This window comes from Oryctolagus cuniculus, chromosome 2 (assembly GCF_964237555.1).
Source record: "Oryctolagus cuniculus chromosome 2, mOryCun1.1, whole genome shotgun sequence".
Classification (NCBI taxonomy): domain Eukaryota; kingdom Metazoa; phylum Chordata; class Mammalia; order Lagomorpha; family Leporidae; genus Oryctolagus; species Oryctolagus cuniculus.
Window position 1 is genome coordinate 164001915 of NC_091433.1, and position 27027 is coordinate 164028941.

Consider the following 27027-nt stretch of genomic DNA (forward strand, 5'->3'; position numbering starts at 1 on the left):
AGGTGAGTGTTCAGCCTACCAGTTAAAATGACCATGTCCTATATCAGAGTACCTGGGTTTGATGTCCAGCCCCAGTTTCCGTCTTCAGCTGTTAATGCAGACCATGGAAAGCAGAGGTGATAGCCTAAGTGACTGGTTCCTGTCACCTACATGAGAGAACTGGATTGAGATCTTGGCTCTCAGCTACAGTCTCAGCGCAGCTCCAGCCATTTGTATGCATTTGGAGAGCCAAAAAACAGATAGGAGCTTTCTCTGTCTCTGTTTCTCTGCTACTCAAATAAATAAATTTAAAAAAGAAAAGTTTAGTCAAGAAAGTCAAATAAACTAGAGATTTGCTGTACAACATCGTGCCTATAGTCAGCAATAAGCTACACTTACGGCACCGGCATTGTGATTTAGTGGGTAAAGCTGCTGTCTGCCATGCTGGAATCCCACATGTATGCCAGTTCAAGTCATGGCTGCTCCACTTCTAATCCAGCTCCTTACTAATGTGACTGGGAAAGCTGCACAAGATGCCCAAGTACTTGGGCCCCTGCACCCACGTGGGAGACCCAGATAAAGCTCCTGGATCCTAGCTTCACCCTGACCCAACCCTGACCATAGACGTCATTTGGGGGGTAAGCCAGTAGACAGATCTCTCTCTTTCTCTCCTTCTCTCTCTAACTCTGCCTCTCAAAGAAATAAATAAATCTTTTAAAAATGTATACTTACATTTTGTTAAGTGAGTAGATCTTATGTTAAATCTTAGATTAACAACAAAAGTGCAGCAGGGAAAAATATATGCATACTTACAAACAGCAAATCAGAGAAAATTTTTTTCTTCCCAAATAAACATGCCAGCACACACTAGGAAAAAAATGATAAAACTCAGGCACGGGATTGGAAATTAACTTTGACAAGATGTGGGCAGTTCTGTATTTATTCAAGTGAGCAAACTTGAAATTGAATTGTATGGTTTATTTTAAACTATAAGATAATCAAAACAAGTTCAGAAAGAGATGAATTAGTTATGGTTTTATTGGCAAACTCATAGAGATGGTATATGAAGTTATTACAGATCACAGATTTAATTCCTTTCCTTATGACTAGAAGTTGCAATTACCACACTTAAACTTTCACGCAGAATATCTACAGGTGGAGTTTCAGCCTCAGGCCTGGAGCGGCTGTGAAATGAAAGTTACCACTCCATTCCAGTCCTTGGATATCCGTATATTCCCCTTCACCTTCCACTCTGAAACAGGAAAAAAATAAGTCTGTTTACTAACCAAGACAAAGAATTTGCAGTCCAGATATAAGATTGTCTAGCAAATTATATACCATGTGTGAAGCATTATACCTTTTCACTTTTCAAGTTTTGATTTAATAACCATTAGTATGTTTTTCATATCCTTCAAAAATCATACTATTCCAAACATTGTCATTATACAAATCTTGGTGTTTTAAAATTTATGATCATGTAGGCTAAGTTTACATAAAACCAAAACAGTCAGCTAAAAAATGAAAGTTTATGTTGGTTATCTAGCTTAATTAGTGCATTCATTTATTCAACAAATATTTTTTTGGCTATTAATTATCTTTTAGGTGCTGTACTCTGTGCTGGTGTTTTGTTGGACTCTTCAAAGTAGTAAGACAAGCATTTCACATAAACATACCGAACTTCATCCTATAAGTTAGATCTTTCTCTCCCTTTATTAACATCAGTGGGAAAAGCTTATGTGACATTGTCAGCAACTTGTATTCAAAATAGGTGAACATTATCTGCCCACTTCAATATGTATTCACATCAGACCATTTCACAACAATGGTGAATCTGAAAAACTTATAGAAAGAAGGAAGGGGTATTTATAACTGCATGTGAACCTCTAGATGCATGGCATGATATTCAGTGTGAAGACTCAGCTTGTAAAGCTGTGCTCATATATCACTTCACTTTTATTTTTTCCTACAAGTTTATGCTCAGAAAGAACAACAGTGGATACATTTCTATAAGTTAAAAATTAACTAATTTTGCTTGTATTTTAAGAATTAGCCTAGTAGGGGCTGGCTCTGTGGCACTGCAGGTAAAGCCATCAACTGTAGTATCCACATCCCATATGGGTGCTGGTTTGAGTCCCAGTTGCTCTACTTCCAATCCAGCTCCCTGATAATGTGCCTGGGAAAGTAGCAGAAGATGGCCGAAGTCCTTAGACCCCTGTACCCATGTGGGAGACCCGGATGAAGCTTCCGCTCCTGGCTTCAGCCTGGCCCAGTCCTGGCTGTGGCAGCCATTTAGGGTAGTGAACCAGGGGATGGAAGATATATCTCTCCCTCTCTCCCTCTCTCTATCTCTAGCTTTGCCTCTCCTTCTCTGTAACTCTTTCAAATAAATAAATAAATCTTTTTAAAAAATTAACCTAGTAAAAAATGTACACATACATCAGGTCAAAATGAAATAAACAATTAACCCTAGGGCTGTTTTTCAAAAAGTATATTGTAGGGGCCAGCATTGTGGCCCAGCAGGTTAAGCCACCGTCAGCAATGCCAGCATCCCATAAGAGTGCTAGTTTCAAGTCCCAGTTGCTCCACTTCCAATCCAACACCCCACTAATGTATCTGGGAAAGTAGTAGAAGAAAGTCCAAATGCTTGGGCCCCTGGCACTCATGTGGGAGACCTGAATGAAGCTCTTGGCTCCTGGCTGTCAGCCTGGCCCAGCTCCTGCCTTTGTGGCCATTTGAGAGTGAACCAGTAAATGGAAGACATCTTTGTCTGTCTGTCTGTCTGTCTCTCTCTCTCTCATATTAAATAAATAAATAAATAATTCTTTTTAAAAAGTATATTATGATGATTAGTTTTAGATGTCGACTTGATTAAAGACTATCTAGAAACCTGAAAAAATATTATTTTGGGTGTGTCCCTGAGGGTATTTCTAAAAGTGACTAGCATGTGAATCTGAGTGGACTGAGTGAGAAAGAGGGACCCTCATTGTGGGTGGGTACCATCAACTGGCTGAGGGTATGGAGAGAATAAATACAGAAATTGAACTAGTTTCTCTCTTTCTCAGAGTTGGGACACACTTGCACCTTGCCTTGGACATTGTCTTGCTGGCAGTCAGGACTTGGGCCTCCAACTGAGACTTATACCACTGGCTTCTTGGTTCTGAGGACCACAGCTTCAGGCTGAGCCACACTATTGGCATCTCGGGGTCACCAGCCCACAGATGACCGAGTGTAGGACTTCTCAGCTGCCATACTTGTGTGAGCCAATTGCTTTAATCAATCTTCCTGGGTTGGCATCATGACGTAGTGGGTAAAGCTACTGCCTGAGCTGTGGTCATCCCATATGGGTGCTGGTTCATGTCCCGGCTGCTCCTCTTCAGATCCAACTCCCTGCTAGTAGCCTGGGAAAGCAGCAGAGGATGGTCCAATGCCTGGGCCCCTTCCACCCATGTGGGAGACCTGGATGGAGATCCTGGCTCCTGGCTTCAGCTCTGGCTGTTATGGCGGAAAGATCTCTCTCTGTGTAACTCTGACTTTCAAAATAGATAAACAAATCTTTAAAAATAAATAAATAACTCTTCCTTCATTTAGCTCTATCTGTATCTCCTACTGATTCTGCTTTACTGAAGAATGATAAAAGGTATAGTAAGCCTTCAAATGAAAGTAATTTGGGGTCTATATTTTCTGAATAACTGCAACGTTTTCCACTTCCAAGCTGACTATGAAAAGTTTGACAGGAACAGGAAGGTAAGCAGGATAAATGAAAAGTCTGATGATTATCATTAAGAGCGATACTCTCTTTTGGAGGCTTATTATGGCAGTCTTACAACACTTTCTTTCCCCCACTCCCACCCCAGGTCCAACAATTCTGAGAAACTAAATAGATTACAAAAGAATATTTAGTTTTAACCAAATGCAATAAGCAAACATAACTGTTTAGAATCTTTTAGAATTACAGTGACTTCAAAATATACTTAAGCTTACCTATTTTCATTGAAATTTCCAGTGTACTTTGCCCCAGTTGGGAATACGTAAGTTCCCAGTCCATGAAACATATTGTCCTTAAATTGTCCTTCATATACTGCTCCTGAAAAATGCTCAAGTTTCCCAAAACCATTCATCTGTTTGTAACAAAGAAAATGATCTCAGAAACTAATCTCCACACTTTCTCCAGAAACTTTCAAAAACATACACGTTATTACCTGATAAACTTTGAATCACCCTTAATGTCCATAAAACCTAAGGTGACATTTTTATCACTGTCCTTTCCTTCAACTGTATCTATCTGTGAGGACTACTAAATCGAATGTCTCTGATTCAGGCATTGGACATCTGGGGATCCTTGATGCTAACAGGGTTCCTCAAGACGCTTTGTATCAGGAATCTTGAAAAGCAACCAGTTTAGTTAGCTCAGAAAGCAGTCAAAGATATGATTCCAGAAGATGTGAGTATGCATTCTTGTTTTGTTATCTACTAGCTGGTGGAGAAACCTGAGCCCAATTTCCCTCAACTGTGAAACAGAAGTATTAAATGGCACCTACCTCATGAGGCTGGCAGAAGGATTAAAGGAGAAAATTATGTAATAGATTTAGCTTTACTCAGTGAATATCAGATAAGAAAGATGATGATGATTGGCTCTCTGCATGAGTTTAAGATCACTCACATATTAACATATATGTTCAATGTAATCATGTTATTTTTACTGTATATTCATTCTATTGTTTTTGATTAATGGTGAATGATTGTGATTATTTAACCCGTGGGGTATTTATTCACTATCAACATTAAAATAACAATAATACCTTGTCATCTTTCCAGCTCCCTGTGTAGATAATCCCATTAGGAGTGGTATGAATCCCTATTCCATTTCTCTCATAGACTCCAGAAGATGTTCTTGTACACTCACCATCTAAACAAGGGAAAAATAAAGATTGTAAATGAGTACTGTGTTTGTCTGCTATTTATGTCTGGGACTAATCACAACTGTAGCTCTATTAGTCTCTGTGGCTCGCCAGCACTAAAACCAACGAAACCAGAGATGAGATCATGGACCTAGAAAATCTTGCACCACTGAGACCCATGGGCCACAAGGATTGACAGATCCCACAGGTTTCCAGAGCGTATTGTCTAGACACAACACTGAAGTTCTTATTTAAAATCTTTTCTTTTATTGGGATTTCTATGTTACTTTATTTAATGGAGTTAGTATTCCAATAGTAGTTATATAAAATGTGACATTCTCCTTTTCTTTATTCTTAAACTATTTAATTTTCTATATAGATTAAATAATTGAAATCCATGCTTACCATACTTGTCTCCATTTGGAAATATAAAGCTTATCTTATAAACTTCTGAAGCTGTTTTGAAAGATTTAAGAGAAGTCATGTAAGTTTAATTTATTTTTACGTCACAAGATCTACAATAAAATGTGCTTTAAGAGCTATACAAATAGACTCACTTCACATGATCATAAGCATATCATGATTACTAGGCATTTCCATTGTCTAGTGTAGGATCCTGGAAAATAAATAATTTTACCTAGATGATCTAGTTTTATTTATGTGTTTGTTAAAACTTCAACAACATGCAATTCATATACCACAGACTACCCTTTAAAAGAACACAATTCAACGCTTTTTAAGTACATCCAGAGTTGTACAACCATCAAATAATCTCATGTGGGAATTCAATCTGAAAAAAAAGAAACCCTTTACCATTCCCCTCACAGCCCTCACCTCCTCATGCTCCTGGGAATCACTCATCTACTTTCTGTCTCTATGTATTTGCTTATTCTGGACATTGCTTATAAAAGGAACCACACAATATGTGGTCCTTTGGACTGACTTCTTTTAGTTAATATGTTTTCCTTTTGTTTTATTCTTAATTTATTTATTTTAAAGTCAAAATTGCTGGGCTGGCGCCACAGCTCAATAGGCTAATCCTCTGCCTTGCGGCGCCGGCACCCTGGGTTCTAGTCCTGGTAAGGGCGCTGGATTCTGTTCCGGTTGCTCCTCTTCCAGGCCAGCTCTCTGCTGTGGCCCAGGAAGGCAGTGGAGGATGGCCCAAGTGCTAGGGGCCCTGCACCCGCACGGGAGACCAGGAGACGCACCTGGCTCCTGGCTTCGGATCAGTGTAGCGCGCTGGCCACACAGCACCAGCTGTAGTGGCCATTTGGGGGGTGAACCAACAGCAAAAGGAAGACCTTTCTCTCTGTCTCTCTCTCTAACTCTGCCTGCCCAAAAAAAAAAAAAAAAAAAAAGGTCAAAGTTGCAGAGAGGGTTAGACAGAGAGATTGTCCATCCGCTGGTTCACTCCTCAAATGTCTAAAATGGCCAAAGTTAGGCCAGGCCAAAACCAGGAGCCTGGAGTTTCTTCCAGGACACCCACATGAGTGCAAGGCCCCAAGGACTTGGGCCATCTTCTGCTACTTCCCCAGGTACATTAGCAGGAAGTTGGATTGGAAGTGGAGCAGCCAAGACTGAAACTGGTGCCCATGTGCGATGTCAGCGCCCCAGTGGGAAGCTTTACTCACTATGCCACAGTGCCAGTCCCAATAAGTTTTCAAGATTTATCCATGTATCAGTACTTCATTCTTTTTTATCACATAAAAATAGCACTGTTGTTTATCCACTCATCAGCTGATGGACAGTTGTTTCCACTTTTGGGCCATTATGAATGATTCTTCTATGAATATTGATATACAAGTTTTTGTGTGATAAGTTTTTGTTTTTCTGGGTAGCCCATGTGATCTGTTGATTGTCCCACTGAGGTAAAGTGGTATGAGAAACCTCTGATTTGGCAGTAGGAATAAAAATAAATTAAGGAAGGAAGGAACGAGCGAATGCAGGAAGAAAGGAAGAAGATAAGTGGGGGAGGGCAGGGAGGTCCAAGCCATATGAGATTGGAAGAGAAACCAATGAAGAAAGAGGTATGGTGCTGTGATGTAATAGGCAAAGTTGTGCCTGTGGCATCAGCGTCCCAAATGGGCGCCGGTTTGACTCCCTGCTGTTACACTTCTGATCCAGCTCCCTGCTAATACACCTAAGAAAGTGGCAGAAAATGGCCCAAGTGCTTGGGCCCCTGTACCCGTGTGGGAGACCCAAAAGAAGCTCCTGGTTCCTGGCTTTGGATCAGCCCAGCTCCAGCCACTGCAGCCATTTGGGAAGTGAGCCAACAGATGGAAGATTTCTCTTTCTTTCTCTCGCTCTAGCTCTGCCTTTCAAATAAATAAATAAATCTTTGAAAACAAGTGAAGACAGAAGTTCACAAGACTGGGAGGAACCTATCTTAGAACCCTATGATATTTAATGGACCAAAACATTAGAAATTAATTTTTCTCAACATTGAAGAAAACGTATGTATATAAGACTAATAATTCAATCTCCAGCAAAACCATCAATCTGAATTGATGGAAACTAAAGAATTTTCAAACATGGCAGAATTCAGAGTTCAGTACTTAACTTCATCTATGAAATACATGTAAGAAAATATATCAGAGATAAAAACAAATTAGGGGAAAATAGGAAGACAAAAACAAAATGAGAAACAAAGCAACTAGTAAAAACATTTTAATCTATTATTGAGAAAATATTTAATAACTATTTTTATATTATTAAGAATAATATTTAATTTGGGGCGTGAACCAACAGAAGGAAGACCTTTCTGTCTCTCTCTCCCTAACTCTATCTGTCAAATAAATTTTAAAAAAAGAATAATATTTCAAATAGAATCTGTAACCAAAATTCAGATAATATCAATATGGAAGTGGTAGTAAGTTAAGCCTATGCCTGAGGCACTGACAATGGAAGATGGCTTAAGTGCTTGGGCCCCTACACCCACGTGGGAGACCTGGAAGAAGCTCCTGGCTCCTGCCTTCAGATCGGTCCAGCTCCAGCTGTTGCAGCCATTTGGGGAGAGAACCAGCAGATACAAGACCTCTCTCTGTTTTTCATCTCTTTGTCTGTAACTCTGCTTCTCAAATAAATAAATAAACCTAAAAAAAAAAATAGATGCTGCTTGGAACACCTGCATCCCCTATAGAGTGCCTGGGTTCAATTCCAGCTCCACTCATGATTCCAGCTTCCTGCTAAGGGGTTCTCTGGGATGCAGCAGATGATCGTTCAAGTCATTGGGTCTGCCACTCACATGGGAGACCTGGATTGAGTTCCAGCTCCAGGCTTTAGCTTGGCCCAGCCTCAGCTATCACAGGGTAGTGGAATAAACTTTAAAATATACATATAGAGAAAAACCTCAATTACATTAAGTCTTAGAAAAATGTAAATTTAGATATGTTTGTTCATTTCTTTTTCTTATAATCACTATGATGTGGTTGTAGATAAAGGATGGAGCACGGAGGTACACAGAGATTGTCACGAGTGCTCATAAACTATTTACACGTCTGTAAATCTGCAGTTCCCAGAGCACAGAGGCACAGAACTTAAGTGGTCAATAATACTAACCAGATTACCAACTCTGCTGTAGTGCCCCACAGGAACCACGCCACACACACCCCCTCCTCTCTGAACACCGTGTCTTCTCTGCCTGGTTAACTACCATTCTTCCCTAGGATTTGGAAATGACAGTGCAATAATTAGGGGCTCATGCTCTGCCATCAGGCTACCTGGTTATGAATCAGGACTCCACTATTTTCTTTGGCCTGTGCAAATTACTTAATTATCTATGCTTCCGGTTCCTCATCCTTAGATGGGCAAATGAAGTAACTGCACTAAAACATGTAAAGCACGTAGGTTAGTGTCTTACTCTGTAAATATTTAGCTACAGACTCTGTCATCAAATCTTTCTCAATTCTCATCCCTTGAGTCCTCTAGGAGCCTGGAGAGTCCTCTGGGCCTATTCCCCACTAAGGAACTCCAGGTTCTAGTAAAACAATGCTTTGGTATTGGGATCCCCTAGCAATCCCGTCTCCTCCAGCCAGGGGCAGTTAAGTCAAATCTCTTTTCTCACCCTACTGCTCAGCTCAGTATTTAGCGCTACCAGGCGAATGCCTAGTGAATGAACAACACGTGGGAACCAAGTTAAACGTCCATTAAGCACAGCACTAAATGTAATCCTACAAGAAAGATGGTTCCCTATTCTTTTTTCTAAGACTTATTTATTTGAAAGTCAGAGTTACAACGAGAGAGGGAGAGGGAGAGAGAGGTCTTCCATCCACTGGTTCACTCCCCAAATGGTTACAACCACCAGAGCTGAGCCAGGCCAAAGCCAGGAGCGAGGAGTTTCATCTGGGTCTCTCATGTGGGTGCAGGGGCCCAAATCCTTGGGCCATTTTCTCCTGCTTTCCCGGGTACATTAGCAGGGAGCTGCATCGCAAGTTGAGCAGCCAGGATTCCAACCGGTGCCCACGTGGTATGCAGGCACTGCTGACAGCGATTAACCCGCTTTGCACAGTGGCGGTCCCCATGAAGGCTCCCTATTCAAAACCTCGGAGTGTTAGGACTAGAGGGGACCTTAGAGACGAGACCACCTGGTACCAGAAAGTACACTGAAGTCTACAGAGGCTGGCACCCGCCTAAAGTGTCCCAAAAACGAATTAACAGGAACCAAAGCTAGATTCCAAGTCTCCTGATTCGCAGACCAGGGGTTCTCCGCGTCCCTACTCCACCCCCTAGTGTAGACGCTCGGGAAATAAGTCACACCGTGTAGGAGTCACCTGGCGTTCCGCTCAGGAGCAACGCGAATTAAAGGCGCCTTTCCCCGCCAGTGCGTCGGGAAAAGGGACACTCACTTGACGGAGAGGGGCTTGAGAGATTTTCCTGACTTTGCGATTCCCCTTGGGCCGCCAGCTCTGCGGCTTGAAGGGAACTTGGGCGCTAACAGCGCGCAGAGTGCGACTCCGTTGCTAGGCGACCAGGCAACCTCTCCTCCGGAAGCGAATGCGTGAGGGGGCCGAGGCTTAGCCAATCAAAAGGCGCCGGCGCTGTGTAGTTGCAGCTGGGCGGCCGCTGAGCCGCTGCTAGTAAGATCCGGGAGGGTGGCGGGGCCCAGCCGGGGCTCCTGACCCCTGGGTGCCTCCTCCCGACTGCCGCCAGAGGAAGCAACGCTACAAGCCAGGTACAGCCTCCTCTTCTAAGGACAGGTGTGTGTGTCCGTGTGCGTGGTCTGCGAGTCGTCCTGGTTGTCAGCGTGCAACCGGGCTGGCGCCTGCCTGCTCCGAGAGTGGTGGGGATCTGAGGAGCATCCCAGCACGTCCGCGGGGGTCCGTGAATCTAGCCCAGCAGGATCCCAAGCTCTGGGACTGCGCCGGGTGAAGGTTTGCACTTGAGATTGTCCACTCTGAGGCGGGAGGCCAGGAAGCAGAATGCAGGCTTGGAACGCGCTTGTGGGGCTCAGGCTCCATTTCCTGTCTCCGTCTCCATCTCCATCTCGAACTGATTGACTACCTGGGGAGAGGGTTGAGGACGACGTGTGTTTTTAGGAAACTACGAGGTCTAGGTATCTGTATGGAGCTGGATATGTTGCGGTCCATCAGATATTTGCCTGGAAGGGGAGCGGTATGTAACCAGATCTGTGATACTGTTCTTGGGAGCCCAACTTGGGTGCGAAACAAAGGATTCTCTTAGAGGCTGATTTGGATCCCCGTGTCCAGGTTGAAGGAGAGTTGGAATCTTCCCAGGCTAGTTGGAATAAGTACTGAGATCTAACCTCGTGGATTATACAACTTAATTCCTCATTCTTTGGAGAACGTCTAGAGAGGGATATTGGATATCACCATGGCCAGCAAGTCATCGTTAAAATTTTTGAAATCAGATCTCAGAACAAGTTGTAAAAGTAACATTTTCTGGGTTGGAGAGATTTTTTTTTCTTCTTCTGCATATGGTTATCCAGGTTCCCCAGCTCCCTTTTTTGAAAAGATTATTTTCCAGGACATGCTCTTGGCACCTGCGTTACAGATCAGTTGACTGTAGATGCATGTAGACAATTTGACTTTCTCCTTCCCAAGTCAGATGTCTTTTATTTCTTTCTCTTGCCTTAATGTTGCTGATTAGGAGTTCACATACTATGTTGAATACAAGTAGTGAAAGTGGTCATTCTTGTCTTGTGCCAGATCTTAGAATAAACTTGGCCTTTCCCTCATTCGGTAGGATGTTAACTGTTGGCTTGTTATATGTGGACTTTATTATATTGAAATACATCCTTCTATTTAGTATGTTCAGAATGGTTTTTTTTTTTTTCTTTTCTTTTCTTTTTTTTTTTTTTTTGGAGAAGGGATGTTGGATTTCATCAGATGCCTTTTCTGCATCTATTGATGTGATCATACGATTTGGGGTCTTCATTATGTTGATGTACTGTATCATCTTTTTTGATTTGTGTATGTTGGGCCATTCCTGCATCCCTGGGATGAATATCACTTGATCATGGTGAATAATGTTTTTAATGTGCTATTGGATTCAGTCTCCTGGCATTTTGTTGAGGATATTTGCTTCTATGCTTATCAAGCATACTGATCTATTGCTTGTGTGTGTGTGTGTGTATGTGTGTCCTTGCCTATTTTTGATATCAAGGTAATGTTGGGCTTATAGAGAGAGTTTAGAAGAGATCATTTTTATTCTATTTTTTGAATATTCTTTTTTTAAAGATTTATTTATTTTATTTAAAAGTCAGAGTTACACAGAGAGAGAGGCAGAAAGAGAGAGAGGTCTTCATCCGATGGTTCACTCCTCAATTGGCCACAACTGCTGAAACTGCGCCGATCCGGAGCCAGGAGCTTTTTCCCAGTCTCCCATGTGGGTGCAGGGGCCCAAGGACTTGAACCATCTTCTCTACTGCTTTCCCAGGCCGTAGCAGAGAGCTGGATAGGAAGAGAAGCAGCCGGAACTAGAACTAGCACCCATATGGGTTGCCAGAGCTTCAGGCTAGGGCTTTAACCTGCTGAGCCACAGTGCCGGCCCTTATTTTTTGAATATTCTAAGAATTGTTAATTCTTTAAGTATTTGGTAGAATTCAGCAGACCATCTGATCCTGGGCTTTTCTTTGATTGGAGACTTTACTGATTCAATCTTGCCGCTCATTATTGATCTGTTTAGGTGTTCTGTTTCTTTGTGATTCAATCTTAGTAAGAAATATGTGCTCAGGAATTTGGCTATTTAAAAAAAAAGATTTATTTATTTACTTGAAAGGCATAGTTACAGAGAGGCAGAGAGAGAGAGGTCTTCCATCCTCTGGTTCACTTCCATTCTCTGTTTTTTTTTTGTTTTTGTTTTTGTTTTTTTTTTTGGGTAGATCCAAAGCCAGTAGCCAGGAACTTCTTCTGAGTCTCCATGTAGGTGCAGGAGCCCAAGAACTTGGATCATCTTCTGCCTGTTTTCACAGCCCTTAGCAGAGGGCTGGATTGGAAGTGAAGCAGCTGGTGCTAGAATCGGTGTCCATATGGGGTGCTGGCACTGCAGGCGGTGGCTTTACCCACTCAGACCCAGAGCTGGCCCCCTGCCTATTTATTCTATCAAATATTTTGCCATATAATTGTTCACAGTAATCTTTAACAGTCCTTTGTATTTCTGTGGTATCCATCATAATATCTCCCTTTTCCTCTTTGATTTTATGTATTTAAATCTTTTTTTCAGGGCCAGCACCGTGGCTCACTTGGTTAATCCTCCACCTGCGGCGCTGGCTTCCCATATGGGCACCGGCTTCTAGTCCCGGTTGCTCCTCTTCCAGTACAGCTCTCTGCTGTGGCCCGGGAAGGCAGTGGAGGATGGCCCAAGTGCTTGGGCCCCTGCACCTACATGGGAGACCAGGAAGAAGCACCTGGCCCCTGGCTTTGGATACGCGTAGCTCCGGCCATAGTGGCCATTTGGGGAGTGAACCAACGGAAGGAAGATCTTTCTCTCTGTCTCTCTCTATCACTGTCTAACTCTGTCAAAAAAAAAAAAAAGAAAAAAAAAACACTTTTTTTTCTTAGTCTTGCTAAAGGTTATTTCTTCTACTAGTTTTTGGATTTGATTTGTTCTTATTTTTCTAGTTCTTTAAGATACAGCAGTAAGTTATTTGACTTCTTTTCTGTTTTTTTTGATGTAGGCATCAATTGCTTTGTCTGTCTCTTCTACCGCTTTTGCTGTATCCAGTGGGCTTTGGTCTGTTGTGTTCTCAATTTCATTTGTTTCAAGAAATTTTTAAATTTCCTTTATGTCTTCCTTAGTCCATTGGTTGTTGAGGAGTAAGTTGTTTAATTTCCATGTAATATATAGTTTACATAGTTTTTCTTGTTAGTAATTTCTAGTTTTATTGTTCTGTGGTCAGAAATGGTACTCAATATGATTTCTGTTTTTGTTGTTGTTTAGACCTGTTTTGTGATCTACCATACGATCTGTCCTGGAGAATGTTCCATGTGCTGTTGAGAAGAGTGTGTTTTGCAACTGTTGATGGAATTTCTGTAGATGTCTGTTAGGTCCAGTTGATCTAGGGTGCAGTTTTTGCTTTTTTGTCTGGATGATCCGGCCATTTGTTAAGTCCCTCTACTGTATTTAAGCCCTCTACTATTGTCTCTGGCAAAGTCTATTGATAGTTATGAGTTACTTTATGTATTTTTGGTGCTTTGATATAGGGGGTGTGTGTGTGAGTATACACATATATTTATATATGTTATTTCCTCTATATATTTGTTATTTTCTCTTGCTGGATTGAATTCTATATCATTATATAATGGTCTTCCTTGTTTTTATTGCTTTTGGTATAAAAATCTATTTTTGTCTAATAGAAGTATGGCTACTCCTGTTTTCTTTTGAGTCTCATTTGCAGGGAATGTCTTATTCCATTCTTTTACTTTCAGTCTATGTATATCTTTAGAGGTGAAGTGAGTTTCTTATAAGGAGCATGTAGTTGAAGTCTTGTTTTTTCATCTATTTGACCACTCTGTGTCTTTAATTGGAGAATTTAATCCATTTACATTTAAGGTAATTACTGATAGGTAAAATCTTACAACTGCCATTTTGATACTTGTTTTCTACTTTTATTGTGGCTCCTTTCTTTCTCTCTCTCTTATCCTTTATGGTGATTTTCTCTAGTATTATGTTTTGATTCCTTGTTATTATTTTTGATAAGTATATTAGTTTCCATTACTTGAACTAAAATACCTGAGAGCAGCAACTTAGGAGAGATTTATTGCAGCACATAGTTTGGAGGCTCACAGTCCAAGATTGGGCAGCCTCACCAGTCTGGCATCTGATGGAGGCTGGCCGTGGCAGAGTAGGTACACCTGAATACTCACATGGTGGCTGGAGGCAGACAGACGCAGGATGCATGACTGGCTCATATCAGCAATGCTCTCATAAAAACTACCTCCCAAGGGCAGTCCCCCAGGGACCTAAGAACTTCCAACCAGCTCCCCTCTCAGGTGCCATAGTTAGGTCAAAGCTCCACCCTTAATCCATCAACTGTTTACATAAGACTAGTGTTTAAATGTCTGCATGAGTTGGAGAGCCAAACCTATTGTATACATATTGAATATATTATAGACTTTTGCTTTGTGGTTACCATGAAATGCAGAAAAAACAATAATTGGTTTCAACAAGCTATTTTAAAATGGTAGCAGCTTGACACTGATTATAAAGATAGGACAAGAAACAAAAAAGAAAACATTAAGAAATACTGATCAAGAACTCTACACATGCTTTTCATTCCTCATCACATTTTGAATTTTTTTTTTTTTAAGAGACAGACCCAAGATGCTACAACCCCGGCCTGAGAGACAGAAAGACAGCATGATGGAGAGCACTCCCATCAGCTGGTTCACTTCCTAAATGCAAGCAGTGGCCACCAGCTGGGGCTGAAACTGGGAACCAGGAACTTAATCCAGGTCTCCAATATGGGAGGCAGGGATCCAACCACTTCAACCATCTCTACTGCCTCCCAAGTTGTGCATTATCCTCTGGTACTAGTATCAGAGGCTGACATGGGCCTCAAACTCAGGCACACTGATATGGGACATGGGCACCTCAAATGGTGTTTTAACCACCAGGTCATATACCTGCCCACACATTTTGAATTGTCGATGTTCCCATTTTATCTCTTCCTATATTATTTGTCTGTTGGCATTTTAATATTATTATATTTGGTTTTTTTTCGTGTTTGTACTGAAGATATGAATGGCTTTTATACTGTGTTTGCAATATTAGAGCACTCTGAATTGGTCTGTATGGTTACTCTCACCAGTGAGTTTTCTATCTTCTGATATTTTCTTCCTACTTGTTGGTGTCTCTTGCAGTGAAGAATTACCTTCTGTATTTGTTTGTTTTTTAACTTTTTAAAATTTGTGTCAAGGGAACGAATTCTGTATATTTTATATATATATAGTTTTGTTAAATTTTATTTATTTATATGCATCTCAGAAATACAACATTAAGAACATAGTAATTCTTCCCACCATACCTGCCCTCCCACCCACTCTCCCACCCTTCTTCCTCTTCCCTCTTCTCCTGTTTTTCACTAAGCTCTATTTTCATTTAACTTTATATAGAGAGGATTAACTATATTCTAGATATAGAGTCAACACTTAGTCTGAGAAAGAAAGGAAAAAAAAAAACTTTACCTCAACAGTCCAGTCAAGGGCTGTTCAAAATTATTGCATCTCAAAGGTGAGTTCACTATTTTTCCCCTTCTTTTTTTTTCTTCCATTCCTCTTTTCCCTTTATTCTTCCCTCTTCTTTGCTTTTAGAAACTTAATTATCTCTAATGAAGAACCCAAAAATAATACACCTTTTGCGAGGTCTTACACATAACTATAAGACATAAGAATATCCTCCACTTAATATGCTAAAAGGAAGTGATTCTTGAGAACAACTCTTACCATAGTGTCTCATGATACAACTCTCTGGGGACAAAGGTCCTGCATGGGAAATTAGTACATAGTGACTCTTGTTTATTTAACAATTAACACTCTTACTTATAACATCAGTGATCACCCAAGGCTGTTGTTATGAGCTGCTTAGGCCATGGAAGCGTTTTGAATCCACAAACTCCATCAGTATTTAAGCAAGGCCATAAGCAAAGTGGAAGTTCTCTCCTCCCTTCAGAGAAAAATACATCCTTCTCTGGTGGCTGCTTCTTTCCCCTAGGGTCTCATCCACAGAGGTCCTTTATGTAGAACATTTTTTACCACAGTGTCTTGACTTTCTATGCTTGAAATGCTCCCCTGGGCTTTTCAGCCAGACCAGAATGCCTTAAGGTTGATTCTGAGGTCAGAGTGCTACTTAAAGTGATTGTCATTCTATGCGTCTGCTGTATGTACTGCTTCCAATGTTGGAGCATTCATTCCTTTTTAACTCTATTATTATTTCCAAACACTTAGTCCTATTTGTATAATCACTTTAACACTTGATCCTATCTATATGGTCACTTTACCGCTTAATCCTATCCATTTGCTCTCCATAACACTTAAGCTGCTATTTTTACCAGACAGCTTAAGGGAATTTGAGGTCCCATGGCAAGTTTTTAAACTGTGCCATTAGAAGTAAGTCAGTAGGAATGTATGCAGAACTATACTACTTTGCAGTTAACAAACTTCATACATTTCACAATTACAACTTTAGGATCTTGGTAATTCTTTCCACTGTGCTGCCCTCCCACCCACACTATCACCCCCGCTTCCTCTTCCCTTTCTTATTCTCTTATTTTTTACCAAGATCTATTTTGTATTAACTTTATTCACATATGGTTAACTCTGTGCTAACTAAAGAGCTCAACAATCAGTATGAAAGAAAAAAAGATAAGGAAGATACTATAAAGAAAAAAAAAAAACAAATAAAAAATAAAAAGCTGTTCCTCAACAGTCAAGAGAAGGGCTGATAAAAGTCATTGCTTCCAAAGTGTCAATTTCATTTCTACAGGTTGCCTTTTAGGTGCTCTATTAGTTATCACAGGTCAGGGAGAACATATGATATTTGTCCCTTTGAGACTGGCTTATTTCACTAAGTATGATGCTTTCCAGTTTTATCCATTTTGTTGCAAATGACGGGATTCCTCTCTCTCTCTCTCTCTCTCTCTCTCTCTTTCTTTCTTTCTTTCCTGCTGTGTAGTATTCCACGTATATTTCCCATAATTTCTTTGTCCAGTTTTTGGTTGAAGGGCATTTGGGTGATTCCGTGTCTTTGTTATTGTCAATTGAGGTGCAATAAACATGGAGATGCAGATAGCTCTTTCATATGCTGTTTTCATTTCTCTTGGGTAGATTCCCAGGAGTGTGATGGCTGGGTCATATGGTGGGTCTATATTCATATTTCTGAGTATCTCCATATTGTCTTAGTGGCTTTACCAATTTACATTCCCACCAACAGTGTATTAAGGTATCCTTTTTCCCCCATCCTCTCCAGCGTTTGTTGTTTGTTGATTTCTGGATGAAAGCCATTCTAACTGAGGAGGTTTTTTGTTTTTTGTTTTTGTTTTTGTTTTGTTTTGTTTTTGCCAGGCAGAGTTAGGCAGTGAGAGAGAGAGACAGAGAGAAAGGTCTTCCTTCTGTTGGTTCACTCCCTCAATGGCCGCTATGGCTGGCGCTACGCTGATCTGAAGCCAGGAACTGGGTGCTTCCTCCTGGTCTCCCATGTGGGTGCAGAGCCCAAGTACTTGAGCCATCCTCCACTGCCCTCCCAGGCCACAGCAGAGAGCTAGACTGGAAGAGGAGCAACCAGGACTAGTACCTGGCGCTCTGACCGGGACTAGAACCTGGGGTGCCGGTGCCACAGGTGGAGGATTAGCCAAGTGAGCTGTGGTGCCAGCCTGGGGAGGTTTTGATTTGCATTTCTCTGATGGCTAATGATCCTGAGCATTTTTTCATGTGTCTGTTGGCCATTCCTCTTTTGAAAAATGCCTGTTTAAGTCCTTTACCCATTTCTTCACTGTGTTGTTTGTTTTGTTGTTGAGTTTCTTGATCTCTTTATATATTCTAGCTATTAATCCTTTATTGATTGTATAGTTTGCAGATATTTTCTCCCATTCCGTCAGTTGCCTCTTCACTTTGCTGATTGTTTCTTTTGCAGTGTAAAAGCTTCTCAGTTTGATGTAATCTCATTTGTTGATTTTGGCTTTGATCGCTTGTGCCTCTGGGGTCTTTTCCAAGAACTCTTTGTCTATGCTAATGTCTTGTAGGGTATTGTGATGCCTCCAGCTTTGTTTTTGTTGTATAAGATTGCTTTAGCTATTCAGAGTCCCCTGTGTTTCCATATGAATTTCAACATCATTTTTTCTATATCCGAGAAGAATGTCTTTGGTATTTTGATTGGTATTGCATTGAATCTGTAAATTGCTTTCAGTAGTATGGATGTTTTGATGATATTGATTTTTCCAATCCATGAACATAGAAGATTTTTCCATTTTGTTTTGTATCTTATTCTATTTCTTTCTTTAATGTTTTGTAATTCATGTGGTATAGAGATCTTTGACATTCTTGGTTAAATTTATTCCATGGTATTTATTTTCTTTGGTAGCTATTGTGAATGGGATTGATCAGCTATGGCATGCCATCTGTGTATACAAAGGCTATTTATTTTTGTGTGTTGATTTTGTTACCAGAGAAATTTCAGGGTTCTTGTCTTCGTGCAAGAAAGAATTCAGGCGTGAGACAGAGAGTAGTGGGAGGTAAAACAGCAAGGTTTATTAGGGAAGGGACATCCTTCCCTAATAAATAAGGATGGATGGGCACCTCTCCAGACAGAGCCTGAGAGACTAGGGTGGGGGTGGGGGGTAGAGGTTACATGGTTGAGTGGAGAGATTACACCTGGCCAGACCAGGCAGGTGACTCAGCAGAGAGGCAGAGGGCTGAGCGCACAGTCCAGTTGAGGTCGGGGGTTTTTAAGGAGATGGGTCTCTGTCTTCACACATCTCCTCCTGAAACAAAGGATTTTATGGCTGTAAATAGTAAGAAGCTCCTCTGAGTTTTCCCCTGAAGGTATCAGACAGGAGGAAGCCTAGTTGGCACCATCCTGGGTTCAGAGGAAGGGTGAGCAGGACCCCCTAGAGATTGGGGATCCAGAGCAGGATATTTGAAATGCAGATACTGGGCTGCATCTGGGAGATTGTGGAAGATTTGTCAGGCAGAAGGGGCAGGGACCTCCACCTGGCAGGTTATCAGGTAGAAGGGGGCAGGGCAGGATTTGAAGACTGGGCTGTCCCTGAAATGTTGTCAGGATGACTTTGAGATGCAGATGCTTATGCTGGACATAGATGTCTTCTCTTTAGGCCTTTATGTCACACACACATAAGCTCATAACTGACTTCCTACCTAACAATTTTATATCCTGCTACATTTCCAAACTCTTCTATGAATTCTAACAGTTTTAGGTGCAGTCTTTTGGATCCCCTGTATATGGGATTATGTCATCTGCAATTAGGGATTGTTTGACTTCCCCCTTCCCAATTTCAACCCCTTTGATTTCTTTTTCTTGTATAATGGTTCTGGCTAAAACTTCCAGGACTATCTTGAAAAGCGGTGGTGAGAATGGGCATCCCTGTCTGATTCCTGATCCCAGTGGGAATGCTTCCAACTTTTCCCCTTTCAATAGGATGCTGGCTGTGAGTTTGTTGTAAATTGCTTTGATTGTGTTGAGAAATGTTCCTTCCATACCCAATTTGCTTAGAGTTTTCATCATGAAAGGGTGTTGTATTTTATCAAATGCTTTATTTGCATCTATTGAGATAATCATGGTTTTTGTTCTTCAGTTTGTTAATATGTATCACATTGATTGACCTGTGAAAGTTGAACCATCCCTGCATACCAGGGATAAGTCCCACTTGGTCCAGATTTTGAAAGGATTCATCCCTCTCAATTGTTTTGAATAGCTTGGGAAGAATTGGAGTTCGTTCATTAAATGTTTGGTAGAATGCAGCAGTGAGGCCTTCGGTTCTGGGCTTTTCTTTGTTGGGAGGGTCTTTATTACTCATTTGAGTTCTGTCTTGGTTATTGGTCTGTTTAGGTTTTCTGTGTCTTCATGGCTCAATTTAGGTAGGTCATATGTGCCCAGGAATCTATCCATTTCTTCTAGGTTTCCTATTTTGTTAGCGTATAGCTCTTTGTAGTAATTTCTGGTGATTGTTTTTATTTCTGTGGTGTCTTGTTACATTTCCTTTTTCTTTTTCTTTTATTTTTAAAATATTTATTTTATTTATTTGAACGACAGAGTTAGAGAGGTAGAGATAGAGAGAAAGGTCTTCCATCCACTGATTCACTCCACAGATGGCCACAACAACCGGAGCTGCGCCGATCCAAAGCCAGGAGCCAGGAGCTTCTTCCAGGTCTCCATGCAGGGGCCCAAGGACTTGGGCCATCTTCTACTTCTTTCCTAGGCCATAGCAGAGAGCTGGATCGGAAGAGGAGCAGCTGGGACTAGAACTGGTGCCCATATGGGATATGGGATGCTGGCACTTCAGGCCAGGGCTTTAACACACTACAGCACAGCGATGGCCCTCACATTTCCTTTTTCATCTCTAATTTTAATAATTTGGATCTTCTCACTCCTTGTTTTGGTTAGTTAGGCCAATGGTGTGTTGATTTTATTTATTTTTTCAAAAAACCAGCTCTTCATTTTGCTGATCTTTTGTATTGCTTCATTGGTTTCAACTTTGTTTATTTCTTCTCTAATTTTAATTTTTTTCCTCCTACTAATTTCGGGTTTGGTTTGCTGTTGTTTTTCTAGGCCCTTGAGATGCATTGATAGCTCATTTATTTGGTGCTTTTTCAATTTCTTGATGTAGGCTCCAATTGCTATAAACTTTCCTCTTAACACTGCTTTTGCTGTATCCCATAAGTTTTCATATGTTGTATTGTCATCTTAATTTGCTTATTTCTCTTGATTTCTTCGATGATCCACTGTTCATTCAGGGGCATGTTGTTCAGGCTCCATGTGTTTGCATATGTTCTGGGGATTCCTCAGTTGTTGATTACCAACTTCATTCCACTGTAGTCAGAAGATGCATGGTATGATTTTGATTTTTTTGAATTTGCTGAGACTTATTTATGACCTAGCATGTGGTCAATCCTAGAGAAAGTTCCATACACTGGTGAGAAGAATATATGTTATGCAGTTGTAGCATGGGAAGCTGATATCTATTAGGTCCATTTGGTCTATAGTGTTGATTAACTCTGTTATTCCCTTGCTGATTTTCTGTCTGGTTGATCTGTCCATTGCTGAAAGTTCTCTAGTGGCTTCCTATTAAGAATAAAATCCGAAGTTCTTCTCAAAGCCGACATGATTTATGTTCTGACCTCGTGTCCTTCCCTCAATCCACCGTAGGCCTAGCAGACTCCCTACTGTTCATTCAGCCCAGTATGATGAGGACATGCTGGCCTCAGAGCCTTTGTACCATTACTGCTTGTACTTCAGATGTTCTTGGCCATTATCTCAGTTTGTTTAGATGCCTGCTCTAATGTGATTTCAGAGAGGTCTTACCATTCTGTGTAAAATAATTTTGTTGTTGTTTTTCCTGATAGCACTTAAATGATGTTGTCTATTTGTTTATTGTCTGAGTTATTCTCTAGATGGTTTTTTTTTTTTTTTTGGACAGGCAGAGTGGATAGTGAGAGAGAGAGAGAAAGGTCTTCCTTTTGCCGTTGGTTCACCCTCCGATGGCCGCCGCGGCTGGCACTCTGCGGCTGGCGCACTGCGCTGATCCGAAGGCAGGAGCCAGGTGCTTCTCCTGGTCTCCCATGGGGTGCAGGGCCCAAGCACTTGGGCCATCCTCCACTGCACTCCCTGGCCACAGCAGAGAGCTGGCCTGGAAGAGGGGCAACCGGGACAGAATCTGGCACCCCGACCGGGACTAGAACCCGGTGTGCCGGCGCTGCTAGGTGGAGGATTAGCCTATTGAGCCGTGGCGCCGGCCTCTAGATGGTAATTTTATAAGGCAGGAATTTAGTCTTTGCTCTTTTATCCCAAGGATCTGGCACATAATAAACACTCAATAAATATTTGTAGAATCAATAAATAGAATGGATTTTCTTTCTTGCATGAAGAACTTATTCAGCCATCAGTCATTCATTCCACAAATACATACGACAGACACTATGTTGGCGGTAAAATAGAAAGTAGACATAGTCTTTGCCTTCAGACTTTTCGGGGAGTAGGAAGGGGGAAATAGGCATAAACACAATACAGATGTGTAATCATGGAAAGCTTTTTCTCTTTTAAAAATTATTTTATTTTTAGGGGAAGGCATTTGACCTATGGGTTAAGCCACTGGTTAGGAAATCCATGTCCCACATCAGAGCACCTGGGTTTAATTCCTGGCTTGAGCTCTTGATTCCAGCTTCTTGCTAATGAGAATTCAGGGAGGCAGCCATGATGGTTCAAATAGTCCCAGCTCATATAGTCCCAGCTTTGGCCCCTCTCTGTTGTGGGCATTTGGAGAGTGAATCAGCAGACAGGAGCTCTTTCTGTCATTCTGTTTTTCTGTCTGTCTGCCTTTGCCCAAAGAAAAATAACATGTTTTTAAACTTAAAAAAAAAAAAAACCAACTTCTTTTATTTAAAAAATGTTTTTGATTGACATGCCATATTTGTATATCTTTATGGGGTACTGTGTAGTATTTCAGCCTCTATTTAGTGTATATCAATTAAACTAGGCAACTAACCTTTCCATTTCCATGTCTTTTTTCTTTGCATTTGTCAATATTTTCTGTAGTTAACATAGCCTTTCTTGTTTACTTGATTCATCTTTTCCTATCATTTTAGTTTTTATTTATTTGTGTCTGAATTTAAGTCCTTTTCCTGTATGTAGCATACAGCTAGATTGTGTTTTTTTTAATCCATACTGACAGTCACTATGTTTTGACTGGATTGACTAATCTAGTCACATTTATTGTTATTATTGATATAGCAGGAGTTATATCTGTCATTCAATTCAACTCTTTTGTCTATATATCTCATATCTATTAGTACCTCTGCTCCTGATTAGCTGTTTTCTTTTGTAGCTAGACATTAAATGAATTTTTTCTAATGTACTGTTTTTAGTGATTGCTCTTGAGTTCATCATATACATTTTATCAGCTTCAGATTTATCATAACCTGATATCTAGAAGCATTATTCCTATGTAGCTATGATCCCCAATTTTTATGGTATTCTTTTAATTTTAATTTTTTTTTTTTTTATTTTTGACAGGCAGAGTGGACAGTGAGAGAGAAACAGACAGAAAGAAAGGTCTTCCTTTTCCATTGGTTCACCCTCCAATGGCTGCCGCGGCCGGCGCGCTGCGGCTAGCACATCCCGCTGATCCGAAGGCAGAAGCCAGGTGCTTCTCCTGGTCTCCCATGGGGTGCAGGGCCCAAGCACTTGGGCCATCCTCCACTGCACTCCCAGGCCACAGCAGAGAGCTGGCCTGGAAGAGGGGCAGCCGGGACAGAATCCGGTGCCCCGACCGGAACTAGAACCCGGGGTGCTGGCGCCGCAGGCGGAGGATTAGCCTATTGAGCCATGGCGCCAGCAGTATGGTATTCTTATTCTATACATATTTATTAATGTTACAAATTCAGCATTACATTGTTTAAATTTTTTCTTTTCTATCCATAGTTATTTTCTTAGCAATACAACCATGCTACCATCCATCTGTTTTGTGTTGGTATTGGCAAATATATTATGTTACATTTCTATAGGTTGTAGGTCCAACATTACATCATATTTATTATTTTATACAATCACTTTTTAAATTGTTTAAGAAGAAACTTTTAGGGGCTGGTGCTGTGGCATAATGGATAAATCTGCCAGCTTCAATGCTGGCATCCCTTTTGGGCGCCAGTTCAAGTACCAGTTGCTCCACTTCCAGTGCAGCTCGCTGCTAATGCACCTGGGGAAGAAGTGGAAGATGGCCCAAATACTTGGGCCCCTGCACCCATGTAGGAGACCTGGATAAAGCACCTGTGTCCTGGCTTCAGCCTGGCACAGTCCTGGCTGTTGGGGCCATTTGGGAAGTGAACCAGCCAATAAAAGATCCCTCTCCCTCTCCCTCTCCCTCTCCCTCTCCCTCTCCCTCTCCCTCTCCCTCTCCCTCTCCCTCTCCCTCTCCCTCTCCCTCTCCCTCTCCCTCTCCCTCTCCCTCTCCCTCTCCCTCTCCCTCTCCCTCTCCCTCTCCCTCTCCCTCTCCCTCTCCCTCTCCCTCTCCCTCTCCCTCTCCCTCTCCCTCTCCCTCTCCCTCTCCCTCTCCCTCTCCCTCTCCCTCTCCCTCTCCCTCTCCCTCTCCCTCTCCCTCTCCCTCTCCCTCTCCCTCTCCCTCTCCCTCTCCCTCTCCCTCTCCCTCTCCCTCTCCCTCTCCCTCTCCCTTCTTCCTTCTTCCTTCTTCCTTCTTCCTTCTCCCTCCCTCCCTCCCTCCCTCCCTCCCTCCCTCCCTCCCTCTCCCCTCATTCTCTGCCTCTGTCTTCCATCTCTGTAACTCTGCCTTTCAAATAAATAAATAAGGGGCCGGCACCTTGGCACAGTAGGTTAATCCTCCGCCTGTGGTGCCAGCAGCCCATATGGGCACTGGTTCTAGTCCCGGCTGCTCCTCTTTCAATCCAGCTCTCTGCTATGGCCTGGGAAAGCAGTAGAAGATGGCCCAAGTCCTTGGGTCCCTGCACTGCATGGGAGGCTGGGAAGAAACTCCTGGCTCCTGGCTTCAGATCAGCTCAGCTCCGGCCATTGTGGCCATTTGGAGAGTGAACCAACAGAAGGAAGACCTTTCTCTCTGTCTCTTCCTCTCACTGTCTGTAACTCTACCTCTCAAATAAATAAATAAAATATTTTAAAAAATAAATCTTTTTTTAAAGCAGAAAAAAATTTATATTGGTTTGTTAATGCATAATTACCTTTACCAATGGTGTGTGTGTGTGTGTGTGTGTGTGTGTAGATGTGAATTACCAATCTGGGGACACTTGCTCCAGCTTGAAAAACTTTCATTATTATTTCTTGGGAGGGAAGTCTGCTGTCAACAAATTCTCAGGTTTGTTTACGTGGGAAAGTTTTTATTTCACCTTCATTTGTGAAAGATAGTTTTTTAAAGACATAGGACTTTGGTCAGTTGATTTTTATTTGCATGATTTAAATATACATGTCATTACTTTCTTTTTTATTGTACTTAAAATTTTTATTAATAAATATAAAGAGAACAGATTTCATGAATTTCCTAGGTACATTCTAAGAGTATAACCATACTTCTTTTCTCCCCTCTCTTTTCTTCAGTTCCTCTCCTTCATTCCTTCCTTTGTTTTTTTTTCTTTAATTTTTGAAAAGATACAATGTCAGTACACTCTATAACCACAGTCTTAATTCATCACTAACCCTAATATTCAACAAGTAAAAAGTAGGAAGACCACAGTTCCACAGGAGTATAAACAAGGACTAAAAACAACAATCATATCACAAGATGTCAGTTTCATTCCTATACATTTTTCATATTTTATATTAACTGCCAGATATCATAGAAAATATGTTTGTCTTGTTGGAACTGGCTTATTTCACTAAGCATAATGGTTTCCAGTTGCATCCATTTTGTTACGAAAGACAGGATTTCATTCTTTTTTATGGCTGAGTAGTTTTCCGTTGTGTGTATTCACCACATTTTTATCCATTCATCAGCTGACACAAATCTGGGTTGATTCTATATCTTAGCTATTGTAAATTGTGCACAATAAATAAATAAACATGGGGTACAGATAACTCTTTCATATAATGATTTTGTTTTGTTTAGGTAAATTCCCAGGAGTGGGATGGCTGGGTCATATGGCAGATATATTTTCAGAATTCAGAAGAATCTCTGTACTGTCTTCCATAATGGTTGTACTAGTTTACATTCTTACCAACGGTATGTTAGGGTACCTTTTCCCCCACATCCTTGCCAGCATTTATTGTGTTTTGATTTTTGGATGATAGCCGTTCTACCTGGGATGAGGTGAAACCTCATTGTGGTTTTAGTTTCATTTTCCTGGTGGCTGGTTATCCTGAGCATTTTCCATGTTTCTGTTGGCCATTTGAATTTTATTCTTCGAAAAATGTATGTTCATGTCCTTTGCCCATTTCTTAACTAGATTGTTTGTTTTGTTGTCGTTGAGTTTCCTGAGCTCTTCATAGATCCTGGATATTAATCCAGCTATCCCCTGGGAATGCAGTTACTCCACCTTTGTTCTGTTATCTTCCCACAGTCAAGATCAGCATGTCTTTTCTCCATGTAGCCAGTTTGGATCCCTATTTTTCCTCCGGTCACATGTCGTTACCTTCTGACCTCTTTGTGAGAAGTCAGTGGAGAAATCAGTTATTAGCCTTACTGAGGTTCCTCTTATAAGTAATGAATCATTTTTCTCTTAACTGCTTTCAAGATTTTCTCCTTGTTTTTGACCTTCTCATTTTTATTACATGTGTCTGTTTATATTTGTTGTGTTTGTCCTAACTGTATTATGGGGTTGTGGGGATCCTGAGCTATGGCTGGGCCCAGAGAGCCTCAGCTAGACTTAGTCCATGTTCTTGTATTCCTGCATGTAAGAGTACAATTGAGAGACATAGGTAAATGTGAACAGAAGAGCAGGATTTATTGAAAGGCAAAAAGAGATAGTATACACTCAGATGTGAAAGTGGGCAACCTCAAGAGAGAGCATTAATCTCCAAACCATGCTGGGGTCTTCCATTTATAGGGTAGGGCTAGTATTCAAGATGTGGCCTGATAGAAGAGCCAAAGGATTTGGATCCATAGGATTTGGGGTAGGGCTGCAGGGCATGTGGTAATCTCCAAGAATTTGTCATGGCACTTGGTGCCTAATGTAAGGTGAGGCTTTGCCGCAGCATAAGGAGTGGGTGTGTTGAATTGCCATGGAACGTGAGGGAATCAGGGTGGTACACATGCTTGGGTGTTAAACATTTTTAGCTTCTTATCCCTTCTATTTTTTTTAAGTTTTTATTTAATGAATGCATTTTTTCATAGATAGAACTTTAGGGATATAGTGGTTCTTTTCCCCATACCTACCCTCTCACCCCAACTCCCATCCCACGTCACTCTCTCTCTCCCATCTCCTTCTTCATTATGGTTCATTTTTAGTTTGATTTTATATACAGAGGACCAACTCCGTGTTAAGCATGGATTTCAACAGTTTGC

At 41.3% G+C, this 27027-nt stretch overlaps 3 protein-coding genes across 20 annotated transcripts in view; 1 reads left to right on the forward strand and 2 right to left on the reverse strand.

Moving 5' to 3' along the window:
- The window catches only part of ARHGEF33 (Rho guanine nucleotide exchange factor 33), a 124111-nt gene extending 123270 nt beyond the window's left edge, over positions 1-841 (reverse strand). For 12 of the 13 annotated variants that reach the window (XM_051842971.2, XM_070069220.1, XM_051842978.2 and 9 more), the window contains exon 1: positions 53-841. The gene's annotated coding sequence lies outside the window, so the exon portion shown is untranslated. The remainder of the gene's footprint in view (positions 1-52) is intronic. The other variant, XM_051842969.2, reaches the window with a different exon arrangement.
- Positions 842-999: 158 nt separating this feature from the next.
- Positions 1000-10333, reverse strand: MORN2 (MORN repeat containing 2). The gene is made up of 6 exons (XM_070069522.1): positions 10142-10333; positions 9722-9806; positions 5283-5333; positions 4779-4885; positions 3961-4097; positions 1000-1231 (listed from the first exon to the last, which is right to left on the reverse strand). The coding sequence occupies exons 1-6, from the start codon at positions 10331-10333 to the stop codon at positions 1129-1131; spliced, it is 675 nt and encodes a 224-aa protein (XP_069925623.1). The 3' UTR covers positions 1000-1128.
- DHX57 (DExH-box helicase 57) overlaps positions 9893-27027 on the forward strand; it is a 75446-nt gene continuing 58311 nt past the window's right edge. For 2 of the 6 annotated variants that reach the window (XM_070069217.1, XM_070069215.1), the window contains exon 1: positions 9912-10047. Coding sequence is in view for 2 of the 6 variants with exons in the window: in XM_070069218.1 (XP_069925319.1) it covers positions 10437-10487 (51 nt within the window). In the remaining 4 variants the exon portion in view is untranslated. Of the gene's footprint in view, positions 10073-10133; positions 10488-27027 lie in introns of those variants that run through there. The other 4 variants (XM_070069213.1, XM_070069214.1, XM_070069218.1 and 1 more) reach the window with 4 other exon arrangements.

Bases quoted from the DNA above. Each gene is read 5' to 3' on its own strand.
- MORN2 (XM_070069522.1), bottom strand. From the start codon at position 10,333: ATGGAGCCTGAGCCCCACAAGCGCGTTCCAAGCCTGCATTCTGCTTCC. The intron at 4,886-5,282 runs GTAAGCATGGAT...TCCCTTGTTTAG, and splicing joins TCCAAATGGAGACAAGTATG to ATGGTGAGTGTACAAGAACA. The intron at 1,232-3,960 runs GTAAGCTTAAGT...TTCCTGTTTCAG, and splicing joins GGAAATTTCAATGAAAATAG to AGTGGAAGGTGAAGGGGAAT.